This window comes from Peromyscus leucopus, chromosome 2, assembly GCF_004664715.2.
Source record: "Peromyscus leucopus breed LL Stock chromosome 2, UCI_PerLeu_2.1, whole genome shotgun sequence".
Lineage (NCBI taxonomy): Eukaryota > Metazoa > Chordata > Mammalia > Rodentia > Cricetidae > Peromyscus > Peromyscus leucopus.
Genome location: NC_051064.1, coordinates 58,555,695 through 58,577,196, shown reverse-complemented (window position 1 = coordinate 58,577,196; position 21,502 = coordinate 58,555,695). Strand labels below are relative to the sequence as shown.

General features: G+C 46.5%; 2 protein-coding genes across 3 annotated transcripts; one reads left to right on the top strand and one right to left on the bottom strand.

Moving 5' to 3' along the window:
• Window positions 1-1,322: 1,322 nt before the first annotated feature.
• On the bottom strand, window positions 1,323-10,138 carry Sec61b (SEC61 translocon subunit beta). The gene is made up of 4 exons (XM_028882770.1): window positions 10,028-10,138; window positions 9,774-9,871; window positions 4,992-5,093; window positions 1,323-1,589 (listed from the first exon to the last, which is right to left on the bottom strand). The coding sequence occupies exons 1-4, from the start codon at window positions 10,028-10,030 to the stop codon at window positions 1,502-1,504; spliced, it is 291 nt and encodes a 96-aa protein (XP_028738603.1). The 5' UTR covers window positions 10,031-10,138; the 3' UTR covers window positions 1,323-1,501.
• Window positions 10,139-10,412: 274 nt separating this feature from the next.
• On the top strand, window positions 10,413-15,511 carry Alg2 (ALG2 alpha-1,3/1,6-mannosyltransferase). 2 transcript variants are annotated; one of them, XM_028882771.2, is made up of 2 exons: window positions 10,413-10,829; window positions 12,773-15,511. In XM_028882771.2, exons 1-2 carry the CDS (start codon window positions 10,482-10,484, stop codon window positions 13,670-13,672), a joined length of 1,248 nt encoding a protein of 415 aa, XP_028738604.1. In that variant the 5' UTR covers window positions 10,413-10,481; the 3' UTR covers window positions 13,673-15,511. The 2 variants fall into 2 exon arrangements, with proteins under 2 accessions (XP_028738604.1, XP_028738605.1); XM_028882772.2 differs by having other exon boundaries at window positions 10,628-10,829; window positions 12,846-15,511.
• The last annotated feature ends 5,991 nt before the right edge of the window (window positions 15,512-21,502 follow it).

The window sequence follows — 21,502 nt, the reverse complement described above, 5'->3', positions numbered from 1 at the left end:
TGTGACTCTAGAGTTACAGGCAGCGTTGAGCCACCTGATGTGGATCCTCTGCAAGGGCAGCAAGTATTCCTAACCACTAAGCCAAAGATTGCATTTTTATTTTTTAATTATGTGTGTATGTGCCCATGGCAGCCGTGCCTTTGGGGGCCAGAAGAGGGTGTTGGGTGAACTTGAACCACCTGACGTGAGTGCTAGGACTGGAAACCGGGTCTTCTGCAAGAGCAGCACACACTGATGTCATCTCTTTGGCCTCAAGATTTGTTTTTTAAATGTATTTAATGTATATTTTCATTTTATTTATTTGGGGGCATGCACATGTCATGGCACATGTGGAGGTCAAAAATCAGTTTGTGGGGACCAGTTCTCTCTTCCATGAGGGTCCCAGGGACTAAACCCGGATCATCAGGTTTGGCAGCAGTCACCTTTCCCAACCTGGCCCATCTGGCCAGCTCCATGACCTGTTTTATAACCCACACATCTCTTCAACACTGCAGTCTCGCTGGACAGTCAGCTGCTTCTTCCCCTCCGGCATCCAATGAGAGCCGTCGGCTCCTGGAATGCACTGGCTAGGGTGATTCTCAGTCACGTGGGACAGCCACTGCTGTTTGCACTTGGTGGGACAGCACAGGTGAAGTCAAACTTTAAAGCTTACTTTGGGGCAGCATTATTTAGACTTGGTGTAAAAATGCTGTCTCCTAATACAAAGTCTTTAGTTTTCAAAACGAAAACGAAATTTTACCAATAAATCTAATTCCTCAAATTACTTCTTTCAAAGCAGGTTTAGAAATGAGATCTGTGGATGGAAATCCCTGATGGACTCTCGGAGAAGAGCAATTACCTACAATTTTAGACACAAAGGACTAAAGGAGCCAGGCCTTGAGGGTGGGGGCACGTCTGTACTCCTGCTCAAGGGGTGGAGACAGGAGGATGGCAAGTTCCAAGACAGTCTGGGCTACATAGCAAGACCCCATCTCACAAAAGTAAAAAACAAAACAAAAGAACAGAATGAGCAGATACCTCAGCCAAGATTTTTGGTTTCTGATTTCTTTGACTCTTACCCTCGGTACCAGCTGCCTTCACATGCAGATCTGCCTGATGGGAGTCCAAGGCACACTTCTTGAAAACCAAGTACCCAAAATGACAATCACCAGGACAGAAATACCTTGGGAAAAACATGCCAAGGCCAATTAGAGCATCTTGGATTTGAATGAGTACATGGTTGCATGAGGAACTGTCAATCCCGCTAAGAATGAGCTCTATAAGAAAGGCTGTCTACCTTCTCACTGGCAAACCTGAAGGCCCTAGCAGTAAAGCAACCAATCTCCATATAAATCAGCTCCAAAGTTTATTAGACATAGAAAAAATTGTTTCTCAAAGTCAATTCTTGTTAAGTTCTCTGTAAAATAATACACGTGAACAGAAAATCACTACACTTTTGGTCCAAGATACGTTGGTTGGTTTTTTTCCTTCTTCTTCAGATGACAGATGGATGCAGGCAAATCTATGAGCGCGTGTACTTGCCCCAAATGTGCAACATAAATACAGAAGCGATGAACAGAAGACTCATCACCAACACTGGAACAGGGCCACTAGAACGAGAAGAGAAGGCATGCTTACTTCAGGAACAAGGTAGCTTAACAGAAGACTGCTTGAGGTTTTACAAAGTGGGACATTGTTTATGTCACCCACAGGGTTCCCAAAACTGTTACTGTGGACAAGTGACTGTGGTGATGACACTCATTTGAAGGACGTGTGGAAACAGCAAATTACACACAATCAAACCCATCTGATGCCCTGGAGATCATCTCTCAGATACTCTAATTTTGTGTACGTAATATGTTCTAATGTTCTCAAACTCTTATAGGCAAATGATCCATTCACAAAGCTTCTCAAATTAGCATGTATCAAGACAACTTTCTCTAACTACAATGTATGAGACATACGTATGAATTATCACATTATATAATTTACAAACCGCTTTTAAATCTGATCCCATTTAACCTGTACAAATTCATAACAAAAGTAAGACAGTATTAATCTCATTTTCTACATAAGGAAACCTGAGGCTCAGAGGGATTCTTGCTAAAAAGGAATCCAGAACAGAAAAGAGAGGTCTGAATTGGCCTCATTGATTGCACCCATCAGGCTCATTTGACCTCCTGTTAGTTCTCTTTTTGCTTGTTTTGTTAAGAGAAGGTCTCTCTATGTAGACCTGGCTGTCCCAATACTCACACTGAAACCAGGCTGTCCTTGAACTCACAGAGATCCGTCTGTCCCTGCCTCCCTAGAACTAGGATTAAAGGTGTGCGCCACTACCACTCAGTAAATTTCTAATCTTAACACCACATTCCAGGCAGTGTACACTGTTGACTTGTATTCATGAGCTTAGTGTAGAAAGGGAATAGTATGATGATATTTTATTTGTACTGAAATGTGATTTTATTTGTATGTTAATAAATAAAGTTGCCTGGGGGTCAGAGCTAATAGCAAGCCATCACAGAAGCTGGGCGGTGGTGGTGCACGCCTTTAATCCCAGCTCTCGGAGGCAGAGCCAGGTGGATCTCTGTGTGTTCAAGGATACAATCAGCATGGAGACACATGCCTTTAATCTCAGTACCAACCACAGAAGACCTGGAGGTCTGTATAGACAGGCAGTGACTAGGAGGTCATGTGGTTGGCTTTACAACCAATGAGAAGGCAGAACAGAAAGTCTTTATAAAGACAAACACACAGGAAGTAGTTCTCTTGGCTGAAGAGGATAGCTGCAGAGTGAAGGGTAAGGCTCTTAGCTCTGACCTCTTGGGCTTTCATCTTTGCATTGGTTCTGTGTTTCTTATTGAATAAGATGGTTACTTCTACAGAACAGATTTCCCTCATTGTCCTTCCTTAAATCAAATGCTTTTCCTATAGAGAAGTGGCTTACATGTTTCTTCATGGGAGGACCTCTGACTGTACACAACTGTAAACATTGTCCACACCAGGTCTGAGGAATTCAATACATCTCACTTCACCTCCCAGATAAAACTGTGGAGCAGACAGCAGAGATTTCAGAAAAGGCATCAAGGCACTATCAGGACCCAGGGTGAAGGAGCAATAGTACCAGACTGGATAATAAACAAGGTAGAGATCAAGGTCTCTGCTACATCAGTCTAAAGTTTGTACAACTAAAGAGTAAGCAAATTTACAAGGCTATGCAAGGGAGCACCACCACACTACCCTTGAACTTCCTCCCTGACTGCCAGGCACCACTGGGGACATCAGCCAGAGCACAGAGCTGAGGATCCAGCCCTCGAGGGCCAGTGTGGATGCCTGTCACTCACAAGCTTGCCTGTGGCCCACTCCTTACCTTCAAGTCTGTCTCCCATCTGTAAGAAGGTTAGTATGGAATCCACCTTTGAGTTACAGACACACACAGGCAGATTCACAGCCGGCTCTCAGAAAATACTATTATCAACCTGAATATCTTACTAAATCCCCAGAATGAGCCCAAAACGAGCTCAGGTGTTGGCTGATGGTAGATCTGTAGGTAGAATTCTCAACTGTGTCCTTTCACCAAAGCACATTTCTCTGCTATGATTGGGACACTGCTTATGAAACTTCAAAGGACAATTTCTACCAGTTCTGGGAGGGCCTGAGCAGCACCACTGAAGGACTCGCAGGGAAGCATGAGCCAGACTTGTTCAAACAAGGGTTTCCCAGCTTTCTGAGAAATTTAAAATGAGTTCCAGGGCCACCAAGAAGAGGAAGGGAGTACAAGGCTCCTCCTCCAACACTAAGAAAATCACCTCTAACAATCATCAAAGGCTGTCAGAATGCCACCAGCTCACAAACCCTCAGCCGAAGAACTGCTTCCCAAATACATGCTCCCTAATTACATTCTTACAAGTTGCCAACACACTTGGGGGATGAGGGAGACAAGGCCAGCTAGGCATGGTCACAGGCATCTGTAATCCCAGTGCTCAGGAGGCTAAGGCAGAAAGATGGTAAATTCCAGATTAGCCTAGCTACACAGTAGGACCCAGCCCCAAAAAGAAAAGAAAAAAAAATGTATCAGGAAAAAATTCAACAGATGAATTAAAGAAAATCCCACAGATTGTGGGAAAATCTTCATAAGCTAAATCTATAAGCCAAGTCGATTAAACTATGCACATTTTTGTCTCTTTTTTTACCAGACAGGCAGTAAGGGAAGGTGTGGGCCTCCTGTCATTTGTCTGAGTACCTCACTGCCTGAGATTCCTCATCTGCAAAATGGCTCAGCTCCTACCTCAGGGCTGCTGGTCAGATCAAAACAGAAAAGATACTAAGTTTTCCTCAAAACAGCAAATGCTTCACAAAGGAGATTTGCTGTTGTTATTATTATTATTCCTTATCCACGGGGTTTACTCAGGAAACAGCAGAAAAGGGTGTTATGGTACCAGACACCCTGGCCTAAGAGGTAAGTACAGGATAGAAGTTGCCTGGACAGTCAGTTCTCATCAGCCCCTGAGTCTTCCCAAGGCTAAGCTTGGAAAGTGATGCAGTCACCCTCCTGGGTCTGCTGGCCACCCTCCCACAGCAAGGAAGCCAAGGAACTTTGGGTAACACAACATAATGGGAAATTTCCATTAGGCTGTAGTAACATCAGCTTCCACCTCAGGGCAACTTTGAAAAATCACCCAATTCCCATTCAAATGGCTCCTCCCATTTCTCAGTGTGGGGCAAGAGGGCCAAATGAAGAGAGATTTCCTCTAATTAAGCAGCTTCCCCCCTCCAGTTCTCTGCACCCATCATTTACCCTGGACACAGCCAGAGGCTCTTCTCTTCCTTTCAGTCCCTCCCAGAAGGTGTCACTCGGCGTCCTCATCTGTCTGATCAGCTGAACAGATCTGTCTGAACAGGAAGGCAGCCCCAGCCCAGCTGGCACAAACGCAGCTGCCGTGCGCCGTGTCAGAGCAGCTCCCACACACTCAGTCGCCGGGACAGACACCCCACACGTCCGCTCCACGACTTACACTTTGAGCCCCGGGGAGTCCTCTGTGTAGAATCGCCACATGCCCCCAGTCCCTGCAGAGGTGGTGCGGCCTGCGCTCCGAGTCCCACAGCTGGCATTTTTTCTGAAAGGGATAAAAATATCATTACTAGCCTTTTAATAACATATGCATATGGTATACAGGCTTTTAAAAAAGCAACGTGTACGAAGGAAAACCTTACTAGAATAAACTCAAACCCTGCCTTTGCCTCTCCGATCTTCCGCTCTATGGCCTGAGTACTACCTGTCGTGGCCAATGTGCCACCGATAAGCAATGGCTAAGCTGGCGTGTGGACCCAGTTCCGGCCCCAGAGCCCATCTGCTGCCTGCAGCACCCAGCCTTCGCAATGGACGGCGCACCTCAGTTTGTCTTCATAGAACTGTCTGTGAAACTAAGTAGTAAACCCCTATTAATAATAAATAACAATAAAGGTCCTTAATCTGTAACTTCATTTTGAAAAGACTAAAAGATGGCTTAAAATAACTGTGTTGGCTGCAAAAAGTAAGAAAAGGCAATAAACTTTAATTATATCAAGGTTCTCCAAACGGAGGATGCGCATGATAAATGAGTACTTTGAAATGTACTTGAGCTATTTTGATATACTGGCCATCGGTCCTGGAGAAGGGCAGGATGTGAAAAGCAGAAAATATGTAATTAGACCTTGTCCTTTTCAAAAGGATGGAGCTGGTGCATGGAGCCATCATGTCAGACAGAACAGATGAAAGGCATGGACACTCAGGCCTAGGCCCAGACTCCTAGCAACTATCCTCCTGGGAGCAGGGGCCACTGTCCAGCCCTGTGCTAAGTGGCAAAGCATGGGCCTGGGCAGCAAGTGGCAAGAAGAGAATCCGAAAGAAATCCTTTCAGCCATTTATCATTATTCCAAAAGTGTCAGAGGTGAGAAAAGAACGGAGAATGAACGCCCTGCCCCACCAAATCCCAACACTCCCTCCCTTAAAATCTCACTCCTGTGTGCGGGCTGCTGACTCTCGATCAGTCCGAAAGCCACCTCACCCCAACATGGTCTTGGCAGGACATTCTGAATGCAGAAATCCTGTCTACAGCTAAAGGAGCTCACCCTACCGTGTGAGTGGAATAGAGCCTTGGTTCCAGTCTGGCTTTAATTGTGCCCATGACCGAACTCTGAAGGCAGTCAGTACCAATGATGTGGGTCTACTCTGCTGGATACATTAGTTATGGGCTACCGTAGCCTGGAAACAGACAAATCTATGTATGACTGCTTCTGTAGGAAGACTGACTGAAAACAGCAAACAGGATGTACAGGGTTTGCAGAGTAACTCATGCTTAGAAAGCTTCTCCAAGCAGGCATGGCTCCATCTGGGGGGTGGCGACCTGGACTCTCCATCTATAACAAGGGAGTTGAGCCCAAGGATAACCCCAGTGTCCTCAAGGGAAGTTATCCCCCTAGCCACAACCACAACCACACACTTGCCACGATCTGCACAACCCCTGAATACAGCTGTTTTCAAAGCTGGAATTACTGGTCCCTAGAGGAATCAGTAAGGATTTGTTGTTGATGTTGTTTTTACTTCTGCTGCTGGCAATGGGGCAGAGAAGAAGATCTGAAAACCAGGGTCCACGGAGGTAGCAAACTGCACTCACCATGCCCCTCATTACCTCATCTGGGAAACTACTGAGGTGCCTAACAGAGCCCACCCTAATGGCTTCTCTTCAGTGGAGGCTACCCCTTCCTGCTGCACTTTAACAAAGCGCTCTTCACCCCAATCTTGTGCATGCTTTGCTCTACTGCTCTGGCTGCTGGCACTTGGTGGAGCAACCCCAGCTCACTGACCTGTCGTACACTGACTGCTCCTTTTGTCTAGACAGCCTGCCCTCCCTAGTCCCCAGTGTCACTGGCTCCCTCACGGGTCTCTATTCATGTGCCATTCACCCTGAACACCCCATCCAAACTATCCACCCGCACTCTATCCTCACCTCCCCCAGCTTCCTTCAGTTATTGCCTCTATCACTTGAAGTTACATGACCTATTTATTTGGTTATTTATGACCTCCTTCATTGGGAAAAAGCTCACAGAACGCAGACAAGCCCTGGCTATCTTTTTTACAAGTACATTCTCCAAGGTAAAGCAAGGCTTGATATGTGACAGACCTTTAGTTATTATTTGAAGACTGTCTTCATTTCCCTAATTATCCCACCGTCTTAGCATCTCTACTTTCCATTACTTCTGCAGGAACACTTCTTAGTTTGTGCTCTCTAAAGTGTCATCGCCCCTGCTCATCCTTGTAGCAGCTTCACTTTCCACTGTCGTATGCAGACCAAGGACTCCAACTCCAGCTTAACCCTAAATCGTAATTACACACTTCTTCTCTGAGGATTACTACTACTGTTACTTCATTCAGAGAGAGATACAAAATGCCCACTACATAGTCCAAAGCATCACTAACTATAAACTTCAACTTCTTCTCAAAGAATGGACATATTCTTAGACAGCCAACAGCGATTACAATTATCTAACCAGAAACAAGTCTCTAGAATGAATTTTGTAGTCTCTCCATACATACAGCCACAGGCTGCCTAATTTCACTGGTCCCACAATACTAGATCCTAAAAGACACCATCCATGTCTATAACCTTAAAAATCACTTATGCACTGATTGCCTCATTTTTACTTATCACACTTCGACAATTCGATAAACAGGTACCTTCTGGTTCCTTAAACACTCTCATATGGCCAAACGTCCCTATTAATTCCTCTTGAACAAAAAACTTATCCCCAAAGAACTAGCCATACCTACAAGACTAGCACAAAGAGTCTCTGAAGCCCCAGCTGGCACCCGAGGCCCCAGGCCCATACAATCCACACCCCATACAATCCACACTGGAAGCCAGTACACTTCCTTTGGGTATCTTAGTGACGGAACACTTGCAGTCAGTCATTCAGAATCATCTCATCGTTTCGGACAGTTCTATCACAACTTCCTTCTCTGAGCCGCAATCTGCTGCGCACGTGTTCAAATCAACTAGTCTAAACTGATTGCGTAGATTTAGATTCCCCTACACAGTCAACAAGAAAGTCCTTCCTGTCGTTTTTTGTTGTAGTTTGTGCTGTGTTGTGTGTGTGTGTGTGTGTGTGTGTGTGTGTGTGTGTGTGTGTGGTACTAGAGAGCAAGTCCAGGGCCTTGCACGTGCTAGGCAAGCTCTCCACTACTGAGCTATACACACTGTGTCCCCAAGCCTTCCTCTTCACATTTTTGTTGTTGTTGTTATTTTGTTTTTCGAGACAGGGTTTCTCTGTGTAGCTTTGTGCCTTTCCTGGATATCACTCTGTGGACAAGGCTGGCCTCGAACTCACAAAGATCCGCCTGCCTCTGCCTCCCGAGTGCTGGGACTAAAGGCATGCGCCACCACCGCCCGGCCCCTCTTCACATTCTTAAGTACAGTTTTAAAGTACTCCTTCAAGTTTTCAAGGTCTACTCCTCTCTAGAAAAATGCCTTTCTAGGTGTTCCAAAAAGACAACAATAAGGTTGACTTGATTCCTTCAGTTAACATTTGCTATGGCATGATTTAAGACAGGAACTGGGGACTTGGGCAGATTCTCTGTCAAAGCAGAGGAGACGAACATGTAAACAAATAGTTTTATACTATTAATACGAGAATCCTAGCACCTGGGAGGTGAAGACAGGATGGTTATGAGTTCAAGCCTGAGCTACGTGACACTGTCTAAAAAGACACTAAAATAAACAGTTGAGAAGAGAGCAGACCTAATGAGGCTATGGAGCTCAGAAAATATTAGTAAGTTCAGAACTGCTGGATCACAGGAGAGATCAGGAGAGAGCCCCAGGGTTCCTCCACAGGCTCCTCTTTTAACATGCTGGCACCAGAAATTTTTAGAGAACCCAAGAGGAAGAGTAACAGCAGGCTGGAGGATGGACAGTGGTGGAAATGCAAAGTACAAGAGGTTGAGGGCTAAACTGGATCGACAGAAATGGAGGAAGAGAAGTAATGAGGTCTTCCATTGAAGCCTGGCATATGACTGGATAGAGAAGACACAAGAAATACTAAAAAAAAAAAAAAAAAAAAAAAAAAAAAAACTAGAGTTTCTGGTTTTCTGTAAATAAGTGTATAGCAGTGACATTTAAAAATAAGGAGACCCTGACACTGGAGAAATGTCTCAGAGTTAAGTGTACTTGTTGCTCCTGCAAAGGACCCCAAATCGGTCCCCAGCACTCACATGGTGGCTCAGTCATTCATAACTGCAGTTCCAGATGATCTGATGTGCTCTTCTGACCTCCGATGGCACCAGGCAAGAACAAGATGTACATATATATACATGTGCATACAACACACACACACACACACACACACACACACACACACACATCCAAAAAGAAAAACACAGAAACAACTGGGAATGAGGAACTAGGTGACAGGCTGTTGTGTAAAGTAAATTTTGTTAAACTGAGTGTGTATTGGAGCTCCTGATGAAAGTCTGAAAGGTAAAGCCCCAGAGACACCAGCCTTACGCCATCGCCTTTCCCAAAGTTGTTAGCGACCCTAGTCTAATTTAACTTCCCTTTAACTAAAGTGGTGCGAGCAATTCATCAAGGAGAGGAAAACGACGCCTCTCAAGGAAAAGGGCCTTGAACTACTGGATGGCCACGTCAGCTCGGGCTCACCAGCCCCTGTCAATCTTCCCATCCCGGAACTTTATCCCGCAGTGTGAATTCCTGGGACCCTGACCTCTGCCACCCTGCAGCGGGGCCGCCCCCCAGGACCCTTACCTCTGCCGGACCGTGGATCCCGCCGCCCGCGCGGCCACCGCTTTGCTGGGAGAGCGCCCTGAGGAGCCCACGTTGGTGCCACTGGGCGTCGGACCGGGCTGCAGAGAGAAGCAAGACTGTGAGCATCGCTGGCCCTCGTCAGACCCCCCGACCCCGCACCCACCCGGGAAGCTGGGAAAAGCAGGGAGGTTCCGGAAAGGGAGGGAGACCAAGGCAAGGGCCAGCGCGCTGTGAAGAAGCGGGGAACCGCTCACCATGCTGATACCGGAGAGCAGCGGGCACAGGAAGCGCGGAAGAGGAAAGTCGGGAAGTTGCCGAGCACTCGGAGTACTAGCGGAGACAGACTCTGGCACCGCCCCCAGCCGGCTGGCAGGGTCTTCGCAGGCTCTGGACACCCTGAGCTGTCCAAGGATATGCCTGTAAAAACTGTCTGAGAACAAATGGGCCGTGTTAAAAAGTCCAGGCCTTTAGCTTCTTTCATTTGGCCTCAGCGTCTTTCACAGGGACCAATATCACCAAATAAAAAGCTTCAGACACGTTCACGCGAGAAATTTAGTCAGGCATTTTCTTAGCACCCACAAGTTTGCCGCTGATGTGTCCTAAAGTGACGCACGCGTAACAGGGCTGGGTCGGCGATCAGTGGCTCGCCGGGCCAGGGGCGGAGATTGCAGAAGCTCGCGCGAAGGGAGCAGGCGCGGCTGGTCTGCCATGGCCGAAAACCTGTGCCGAGCCCGGGCCCGGGTGTACCCCCCATCGGTGCTGTTCCTGCACCCGGACATGGGCGTGGGCGGTGCCGAACGGCTCGTGCTGGACGCGGCGCTGGCGCTGCAGGATTGCGGGTGTGATGTGAAGATATGGACCGCGCACTACAACCCGAATCACTGCTTCTTGGAGACCCGCGAGCTCTCGGTGCACTGCGCCGGGGACTGGCTGCCCCGCAGCCTGGGCTGGGGCGGCCGCGGCGCCGCCATCTGCGCCTACGTGCGCATGGTCTTTCTGGCGCTCTACGTGCTGTTTCTCTCCGGCGAGGAATTCGACGTGGTGGTGTGCGACCAGGTGAGGCGGCCACCGAGGCTTGGCCGAGGGAGGGGCCTCTGTTCTGGGTTCTTTGGAACTGTCCAGCAGGAGTCCCCAGGGAGGGAACGGTCTCCCGTTTTAGTATGGATCCTTTAAAGTGGCCGATCGCAGGAACAACGCCCCCCCGCATCCCCTTTCGTGGAAGGCCCTTGAGATAGGGCTCATGTGCCTGCATTTTAAATGCTTCATCCTGGGACTGAGGTAGTTGGGCCCAGGGGTTCGTTCCAAGGAACGCTGGCATTGAAAGTCACCTGCTGTCACTCCTTGTATCCAACTCCGTTTGTTCTCCGTTACTCTTACCGTTTCTGCTTCCAGGTCCCATCCATCCCACCCTCTCCAGTCTTCCTAATCCCTCCACTCCAGTACTTAGCAGTGACATGGATTAAAATCAAGCTAAACATATCATGCCCCCATTAGAACGTAGCGTTGTCCCCATTGGCCTCGGAGAAAAGTCCCGGTTTATTTTGTTATGCCCTGCTAAGTGGCCCCAGGCAGGCCTCCCAGGTTTACAGTGTAAGCCACCTTGCTGGATTGAAGTTCAAGTTTTTGGTAAATAGCATTCAATCCAGTCTGCCCTGTAGCTACACTAGACTTGTTTCCAGGGTGTTTTTTACAACTCAGGGTTTGGGGACTGTCGGGAGATGGGTGGGTATATTTTGTGTCTATGCAGGCGTCTGAGCTTGGGTGTGAAAACCATCAATGTCGGGTATCTGTCTTAGTCAGTTGCCGCCTGAACATTTGAATCAGAATCTTTCACTTGAACCTGAAACTGAAAGATTGAGCTAGACTTTCGGGCAAGTATGCATAAAACCCTGGGTTTATATGGGCAGTTGGAATCAAACTTAGATCCCCACCTAGAGCCAACTCCTCGGCCCCACAGGTTTTTTTTTTTTGTTTTTGTTTTTGTTTTTTAATTGAGAAGTAACATTTACTCAGGAATAAAAGTTCAAATATGAAGTATAATGTAAAAGTCCCCTGTGCCCCTCCTTGAGGAGGGAACCACTGTCAAGTTTCTTTGCATCCTTCCAGAACTGATGTGTGGCTGCTTGTAGCATACATGTCTGTCTCTAGCTACATCTTACTTGTACAGAATTGTAATTCAATTCACCTGCTGTTGGACACTTTGCTTTTTGTTCTGCAAAAAATTGAGACCTCCATCCTTATTGGTATTCAAGATCCACATCAGTCTCTTAAGTGGCTGGAAAGTCCCCTTTATTCAAATATACCATAAATGTTTCCATCTTCCCTAAAGGACACTAACATTACCACCAGTTTTTGTTTTGTTTTGGGGTGTGTGTGTGTGTGTGTGTGTGTGTGTGTGTGTGTGTGTGTGACTACATGTGGCATTCTCATACTTCACTAGATGTGATATCCTCATACTAATTTCATTTCTTACACATGTCCTCTGAGGAAACTCCAAGGGGTGGTGGGGGGAGTTGTGGGTTGTAGTAAATGTAAATGTTATTGTAAATGTCAGTAGCAGTTTCCAAATTTGCCTTTCAAAGGTGTCACTTTATTCTCCCACAGTCTGTACTATAGACTACCCCATGCTCTTATCCACACTATCTTACTATACTGCTCTATCCACATTCTCAGTCTGTACTATAGACTACCCCATGCTCTATCCACACTTTATTCTCCCAGTCTGTACTATAGACTACCCCGTGCTCTTATCCACAGTGGATGCTACCAGCCATTGTTCTCTAACCAGACCTACAGGTGGAGATAGCCACAGTTACTCTAGGGTTTCTTTACTTATGATCCTGAGTTGCACTGAAGCACCCTGAGGAAACTGTATCTTCATGGTTAATGTAGACATTTACCCAGCTCCTATGAATCCATAATACCAGGCAGCTGGGCTATAACCAAGAAAAAACTGTGGCCAGTCACTCACCTACTGTTGTTGGTTTTACCTTGGTTAGGTGTCCGCCTGTATCCCAGTGTTCAAACTGGCCAGACGGCGGAAGAAGGTCCTGTTTTACTGTCACTTCCCAGATCTGCTGCTTTCCAAGAGAAATTCGACTCTGAAGCGGTTCTACAGGGCCCCCATTGACTGGATCGAGGAATACACCACAGGTATGGCAGACCGCATCTTGGTCAACAGCCAGTACACAGCTTCTGTCTTTAAGGAAACCTTCAAGAGCCTGTCTCACGTAAATCCTGATATCCTGTACCCGTCTCTGAACATCGGCAGCTATGACTTGGCTGTTCCTGAGAAGATAGATGACCTAGTTCCCAAGGGGAAACAGTTCCTGTTCCTCTCTATCAACCGATTTGAAAGGAAGAAAAATCTGCCGTTGGCACTGAGCGCCCTCGTCCAGCTTCGTGGACGTCTGACATCTCAAGACTGGGAGAGGGTTCATCTGTTCATGGCCGGTGGTTATGACGATAGAATCCTGGAGAACGTGGAACACTATAAGGAGTTGAAGAAAATAGTCCAGCAGTCAAACCTTGAGCGCCATGTGACCTTCCTGCCGTCCTTCTCAGACAGACAGAAGATCTCACTCCTCCACGGTTGCTTGTGTGTGCTTTACACCCCGAGCAATGAGCACTTTGGCATCGTCCCTCTGGAGGCCATGTACATGCAGTGCCCAGTCATCGCTGTTAATTCAGGTGGGCCCTTGGAGACTGTCGTCCACAAGGTCACCGGGTTTCTGTGTGAGCCAGACCCAGTGCACTTCTCAGAAGCAATGGAGAAGTTCATCCACAAACCATCCTTAAAAGTGATGATGGGCCTGGCTGGAAAAGCCAGGGTGGCAGAGAAGTTTTCTGCTGACGTATTTGCGGAGCAGCTCTACCAGTATGTCACCAGACTTGTGTAGTCAGGGGAGCCTCTGTGGTGTAGGGTCTGTATGCTGCATGCACTGCAGTCCTTCTCATGGGTTGTAGAAGCACCTGTGAATCTGAAAACAGGAGCTAGAATCTAGTGCTAGTGAGATCATTTTTTCCTTAAGTAGACTTGAGTCTTGAATGTGAGCCACCTGTCCACCACACCTACCTGTTGTTTTCTGAAACTATCCTTAATGCTGTAATCATTCCAAATCTCATCAGTGTTGTTGAAAGAATGCTAGCAATCTGCTGCTAGCAGACTATTTTAATTCTATTTTTCTGGATTATTGTTCCTTTATATATAAAGGTTTAATCATCCAGTGCCTTAATTGGCTTTAATAGTTGAGGTCTTACCATTGTCACAGCCAATTGATTTGACTTCAGAGTGTAATGGGAACGGGGCTCTTTCGGTTCCCACACTCAGTTCACTTAGAAGAGTGTTCTCTATTAGCTGCTAGGAAGTTTTTGTTTGAATTTTGCCTGGCTCCATAACAAGAGCACTCAGTATTATTTATTGGGGTTTTTTTGGGGAGGGGGTTGTTTTGTTTTGTTTTGTACTGCAGCTGGACAATAAAAGATGTTTGACCTGGGAAGAGAATAAAACATTAGGTCTGGGCCTCCATGCTGTGATTTCATCTTGTTAAGTAACTAAACCCGAAATCAGAAAACTAGGGTAAACTAGACAGTTGACATGAAGAAGGAATAGCATCGCACATGTGTTGGCTTACTGTGTCAGACATTACCCATGTTTGGACTTACTTCTTTGAGCCTATGGCAAGACAGTGTGTCATGGCAGGAACTCATGGTAGAGGAAGCAACCAGGAAGCAAAGAGATAGAAAGGGCCTGATATCACCTCTAGAGAATGCCCTCGATTACCAAATTTCCTTCCACTAGCCCTATCTACTAAGAGTTTTCTCACCTCTCAGTAGCAACATGGGCTAGGAAGCCTTTGGGGGATGTATTAGTCAGGGTTCTCTAGAGTAACAGCACTTACAGAATGAATTGCTCTCTGGATATATAGAAAGGGAATTTATTGGAATGATTTACAGACTGCAGTCCCGCTAATGCAACGATGGCCTGTCCTTGAACAGAAAGCCAAGCATTCAGTATCTCGGGCCATGAAGCAGGATGTCTCTGCTGGTCTTCGGTGTATACTGGAATCCCAAAGAAACAGACTCCAATGCCAATGAAGAATTGGACCTACTAGCAAGGCAAGGACAAGCAGGCAAAGAGCAAAAGCTTCCTTCTTCCAAGCCCTTGTGTAAGCCCTTCCAGCAGAAGGCATGGCCCAGACTGGAGGTGTGTCTTCCTGCCTCAAGAAGGAAGATCTGCCTACTTCAAATTAAGCAAAAATCCTTCACAGGTGTGCCCTCTGTTTTTGGATTTTAGTTAATTCCAGATGTAGACAAGTTGACAACCAAGAATGACCATCAGAGGGGACATTCAGCATCTAAACTGTACCAAGCATCATATTTCAGACGTCATAATGTCACTGAGTGTCAACTTCAACTTGGTGTTTGTGTCATATATTCTCTCCCGAGTTTAGCATGCCAGTGTTCCCTGTCTTTAAATGCCTTTGTGTGAAGCTTGCTTGACCTACTTGCCTCTCAGTCCATATCCCTGTGACACTGCCCAGTCGTAATGGTTCATTGTTTACCTGTTGCTTGTAAGTACAAATATTAAAGCAATTTTCAATTTGCCTTTAATGTTAAACTTACCTGTAAGAATATAATAAATACCAATAGTCAAGTGGTCCATTTTATAATTGAGAGCAACAGAGCCGGACAGCCTGCCTAACCTAGAGAAAAATATATCTCTGCAAACCCCTCAACTTCATCTGTGGCGTGAGGTGATTGTCCTGCTGTCTTCTCTGGAAGGGTGGTTGTGGTTGTGGCAGATTTCAGTAGACACGGTGGCTGCAGCCACTGCCTTGTGTGGAGGTTGAAAAGGACAGGGGGTTTCTTGTGGGCTCAGGCCACACTGTGAGACCACTGTGTTGGGGTTCCTTAGAGATTCAGTTTTAGTTTAAATCTGTATCTCAGGAGTATTTTTTTTTTTTACCAAGTGGCACAGTACCAAAAAGGAGCTTCACCAAAGAAGGCTGTCACAGCTGATTCGGTGGAATTTGATTTCCTTGGTGGTGTGAAAGTACCAGTAAAGTGGATCTTCCCCATTTTGTGGTTTAGTTCATGTGTGTTTTTGAATTACAGCCTTTTAGATAAACCTGGTGGCTCTGACCATTTGATTCAAGACTGGTGGAACTGGGCACATGGTCTGTGAATTGGTCACATGATGTGTGAATTGGTCACATGATCTGTGACAGCGGCTCACTCCAAGCACAAAATCTATTGCTTCTTTGAGTGTTTAGTTTATCCTTCTAAAATGAACTCTGAGTTCCTGGGACTTGTCTTTCTTGTCCTGAGCCCCCATGGGTAACAAGACTTCACAGACCTGGAAGGGTGGCACAGTCCTGCCTGCTCTGAATGCCTTGGCTCTGGGCTTCTGGATAAACAGCAGAGAGTGGAGCTTTGCCTTCATGGTACTCAGAACATGCAAAATTGCATCAATAGGGAAATAGCATGGAGCACTACTAATTTGTGGCCTCATCAATAGTAACTCTACCATTAGGGAGTCAGCCCTTCTCAGCATGCTCTCAGGGATGCACAGTAGACTCATTTAGCCCTTGTACCACGGTTCCTTTGCAGATCAGTGTGGGTAAACCACTCGCTTCATCAAAGCCTGGAAAGGTGGGCAGAGCCTGAAAATTCTGATGCCCAAGCCCCACCCTACCCACTTCGTCACCAAGCCCCAAGCTTGTCTGCCTCTCACCTCCCTCCACAGCACTGCTACTGTGCTTGCTCAGGCCCTCGGGCTCGGAATGGCTTCACTTTTTCTTGACCACTTGATGCTTGGTGGTCTGAGGTTGGTGTAATTCTCCCATCATCTCCACAAAGCCCAGACCAGGGAAAGCAATGACCAAGTGGGCACAGTTGAAAAGTGGGTGAGCCAGGATTCAGTCCATCTTGCCTCAAGACCTCACACTGGCCAGGATTCCTCAAGTTTGCTCCTCTTGAGATGCAGATATCACATGTCCCTTATATATATACACACACCCAATGGGGGTGAGGGAGAGCTTGTACACAGAATGTACCAACTTGCTCAATGACAGGCTGCATTATTGCTGTTCTTCCTGCCTGGTATTTCCCATGGCCCCTGAAGCTTTCCAGATGGCCTAAAAGTTCATAGATCTCACCCTGGGTTGTCCTGCGTGTCCTTCACAGGCAGTTAGGAGGCCCCTTCAGAGGTGGGAAGTCGGATACACAGCTGGGAAGCAGTGCACGGTAAGTGGAGCCTGGGTTTCGGCACAGCCCAGGACAAGAGTTTCTCAGTTGTGTAGATGCCCCTTCTGCAGTGCTTCGTCTCCTCCTAACCTGCTGCTGGTGCCTGCTGGACTCTGCCTCTTCCTCATCACACACCATTGCCTCCCTTACCTAGTCAGCCCTCTTGTCCTGACTGCCGACAGCAGGTCTTCACACCTGTCGCGAGCCGCCCCAAGACCTTTCTGTGCATTTCTAGTCCCAGAACCTGACAGACACCCAGCCTACTTTGCTCTTATGCCGCTGGCTAACGAGCCCAGAGGGAGCAAAGGACCTGTCTGAAGCCACTTAGAAGGACAGCCAGCTGCAGCCCCCCTTTGTCTTCTCTGTGGACCCCTCTCCCAACATCCGCTCTATACCTGCACTCACTTAACCTCTTGCCATTCTGAACTTACTCCTTCATTCCTAACCCCACCCCAACCCCTGCAGCTCTGGGTCCCATGGAGTGCCACCATCTGGACACCAACACCTGCACATTTGGTAGGTGGAGGGTAAGGAGCCTCCCTAGTAACACGTGACTTTTCAAGCATTCAATATAGGATGGGAAGAGTAGAGGGAGGCGTTTGCCAAGCCAAATGGAGCCAAAGATGCTTGAGCCAGCAGCTCCCTGGGGATCTACAAGGCCGGGGTCAGGGAGGGAAGAAGGTATACAGTGAGGGGGACCAGGCCAGGTGTTTCTGTTTGTTTTATAGCTTGGTTGGTTGTTTTCCTTATTTAGTCTTAGTGGAAAAGCTAAGAGCCCTGATGTATTTCACAGTGTACACATGTACTGGAAACATTCTGTCCTATAAATATATGGTTAACATGGGATAACTAAAAACTTTCTAAGCTAGGTTTAATGGCACATACCTTGAGTGCCAGCACTTAAAGGCTGAGAGAGAGAGAATGAGAGAGGAAATGAGCCCAAGAGATGAGTCTGTGGGTAAAAGTGCTTTCCACCAAGCTTGACATCCTGAGTTCAATCCCTGAGATCCCCATGGTAGAAAGAGAAATGACTCTCACAAATTGTCCTCTGACTTCCACACCCATAAACAATAAATGTTTTAAAAAAAAGAAAAAATTAAAATTGAAACCGTTTTTACCTGGACTTAGTGATGTATGACTTTACTCCTAGCACTTGAGAGAAACAGTGCCAGGTGGATTGCTGAGTTCCAGGCTAGCCCGGTCTACACAGCAAGTTCCAGGTCATCCAGAGTAATACAGTGAGACCCTTCCTAAAAGTATTTTTAAAGGATTTTTCCATTAGGGGAGGGGGCTTTTTAAAAAGAAACTAAAACAATCATGTTTACTTGCTTTTACAGCGTATAACAGACATTAATGTGTCCAACTAATACCCTGAAATGTACATTACTCTTCATAATCTTATTGTTATATATTGAGATTGCTTCAACTTTTTGCTACTGTAAGCAGCCCAGTGAAATGACAGACTTAAATTCTAAAAGCAAATATTTAAAATTTTGAACAGCAAAATTAGAAGACAAAATCTGAAAAAAAAAAAAAAAGCCATGAAAAGAAGATTACAACAACTGCCTGGCATCACGCATACTTGCAAGAATGCAGTTCTCAAAAACCAAAAATCGGCCAGGTGGTGGTGGCGGCGGCGGCGGCGGCGGCGGCGGCGGCGGCGGCGGCGCGGCGGCGGCGGCGGCGGCGGCGGCGGCGCAGCACGCCTTTAATCCCAACACTTGGGAGGCAGAGCCAGGACAGCACTAAAACTACACAGAGAAAACCTGTCTCAAAGAAAAAAAGAAACCAAAACAAACAAACAAACAAAAAATTAGTTACCACATTAACCAGCTCACAACTAGCCAAATTGTAGGTTTCCTTTGCATTCTGACTCCAGAAATCTGAGGACATTTCAGTTCAATAGAATAACGTCATGTGTGAGGTCCTGGGAGCCAGCCATCCTGTGGAATGTTGAGCAGTGTGATCTTAATGCTTGCAAGTGGCTGGAATCTCAGCTCTAAGCCAAAGAGAGGGCATTTCAGGAAGCTACTGGGATAGATCGTACAGTTCAGTGAAGATTAGGCATATGCAGATGTGGTTGTTTAAATGAAAATGGCCCCATAGGGAGTGGCACTATTAGGAGGTGTGGCCTTTGAGGTTTCACATGCTCACACCAGCCCCAGGGTCACTCTCTCTTCCTGGTGCCTGCAGATCTGGATGTAGAACTCTCGGCTCCTTCTCCAGCACCATGTCTGCCTGCCTGACGCCAGTGCTTTCTGCCATAATGACAATGGACTAAACCTCTGAAATGTAAGCCAGCCCCAATTAAAGGCTTTCCTTTATAAGAGTTTCGGTGGCCATGGTGTCACTTCAAGCAATAAAATCCTAAGTAAGACTGCAGGAATGTAGCTAAGCTTGAGGTTCTAAGTGATCCAGGAATTTAATGCCGCAGGAGCACACTTTCTGTATTGTCTCATAGCCTTTCATGGTAGACAACCTTCATGACAGGGAACATGGTCCCCAACAGCAGACAAACATACTTGTTCACCAGAAGGGAGGCAGCCCTCTCTCAGAAAAGATGTCAGTGAAGGACTTCTGGGCCACTCTTGGTTCAGGGAACTACCTTTGCTTCAGCAAAGAAAACCTAAAGGCGAGTGAGATATCCTCCAGGCTCAGCTCACCTAACCTGGAGTCCATCGGCTAAGACCAGGACCCAAGGCCACCTAAAAGCACAACTCGTCCATCTAGGAGCAGAGCAAGGTAAATGGGAGGACAAGCAAGCTGTCCCCAGGAGAGCTAGGCAGACAGGGCAGGTGATCTCTCCAGTTCTCAGTGCTACAACCCTTAAAGGGGCCCTGACAGCCATCCAGCACTTCCCACTTACACTGTACCCATTGTTCCTGCAACCAGTCTTAACAATGGGTACTTAGGACCTATCATGTGCAGGAGACTGGAGAAAAATATATTAACAGCTTCACACTCTTGGACTTCTATAATTCTACATCATTGACAGTTTTATTCATAGACCACACTTTGCTCACATTTGAAATCATACTTTACCCATATCTGGATTTTTTGTAAGTTTTTATACATTTATTTTGTGTGGAGGACTACATGCACACATGCCATGGCACACCTGTGGAAGTCAGAGAACAACTTGAGAGAATCAGTTCTCTCCTTCCACTGTGTGGATTCGAGGCCTTGAAGTTGTGCTGTCAAGGCTGACTGATGCACCCCTCCAGCCCTACACCTTAGTTTTGGCATTTATTTTCATTTGTTTTCCTTTTATTGAAAATAGATTCTTTTCTCATACACTATATTCTGATTAGTTTCCCCTCTTTTCCCAGGTCCTCTCCACATCCCCTCTCCTCCAGATTTGCTCCCTCTCTGTCTCATTAATAAAGAACAGGCATCTAAGAGATAACAACCAAACATGACAAAATAAAATATAATAAGATGAAGTAAAAACCACTGCATCAAGGCTGGATGAGACAACCCAACAGAAAGAAAAGATCCCCAAGAGCAGGCACAGGAGTCAGAGACCCACTCATTTACCACTCAAGAGTCCCATAAAATACTAAGCCGAAAGCTGTAATATATACACAGAGGACCTGGTCCACATCCATGTAGGCCCTGTGCTTGCTGCATCAGTCTCTGTGAGCTCATGTGAGCTTTGCTTAGTTGATTCAGAGGGCTTTGTCCTCCTGGTATCCTCCATCCCTTCTGACTCTTAACACCCTTTCTGCCTCCTCTTCTATGGGGATCCCTGACCTTCTTGGGGAGAGATTTGATAGAGACATCCCATTTAGAGCTGAGTGGTCTAAGCTCTCTCTCTCTCTCTCTCTCTCTCTCTCTCTCTCTCTCTCTCTCTCCATGTAATGTCTGGCTGTAGGTCTCTGTGTCTGTTCCCATCTGGTACAGGAAGAAGATTATCTAATGATAAATGAATAAGGCATTGATCTATGAGTGTAAAAGAATATCATTAGGAGTCATTTTATTTGTACTTTTGTTTTATACCAGTAATGTTTGGTTTTGCCCTGTCTCTGAGATATCTAGTCTCTGGTTCTTGGTCACCCAAGCAGTGGTGGGTGTGGATTCCATCTCATGGAGTGGGCCTTAAGTCAAATCACACAATGGTTGGCTACTCCAACAAGTTCTGTTACCATTGCTCTAACATATCTTGCAGGGAGGACAGATTTTAGGTCAAAGGTTTTATGGCTGGATAGGTGTTTACATTTCTCCTTTGGTAGCCTGTAGAGTGCCATCCTGCACCAAAGACACTATAATGTAGGAGTGAAGGCTCCATGTAGGCACCAGCTCAACTTCTCCATCTTCAATGAGTTGTGTGGATGTTGTCATCAGCAATGGGACTCCTCTGTAAATTTGCAGAGAGCAACCTTTTGTCTTAGCAACAGCCTAGATTGTTTGAGGATTTCCATAGGATTCCTTGGCCAAAATTCAATTGAGTGCAACCCAGTCCTACTACTTTTGGTGACAAA

Coding starts and splice junctions, on each gene's coding strand:
- Sec61b (XM_028882770.1), bottom strand. Junction 5,094..9,773: donor GGATCCACGGTCCGGCAGAG/GTAAGGGTCCTG, acceptor TATCCCTTTCAG/AAAAAATGCCAGCTGTGGGA. Junction 1,590..4,991: donor GACTCCCCGGGGCTCAAAGT/GTAAGTCGTGGA, acceptor TTCTCGTTCTAG/TGGCCCTGTTCCAGTGTTGG.
- Alg2 (XM_028882771.2), top strand. CDS start 10,482: ATGGCCGAAAACCTGTGCCGAGCCCGGGCCCGGGTGTACCCCCCATCG. Junction 10,830..12,772: donor ACGTGGTGGTGTGCGACCAG/GTGAGGCGGCCA, acceptor TACCTTGGTTAG/GTGTCCGCCTGTATCCCAGT.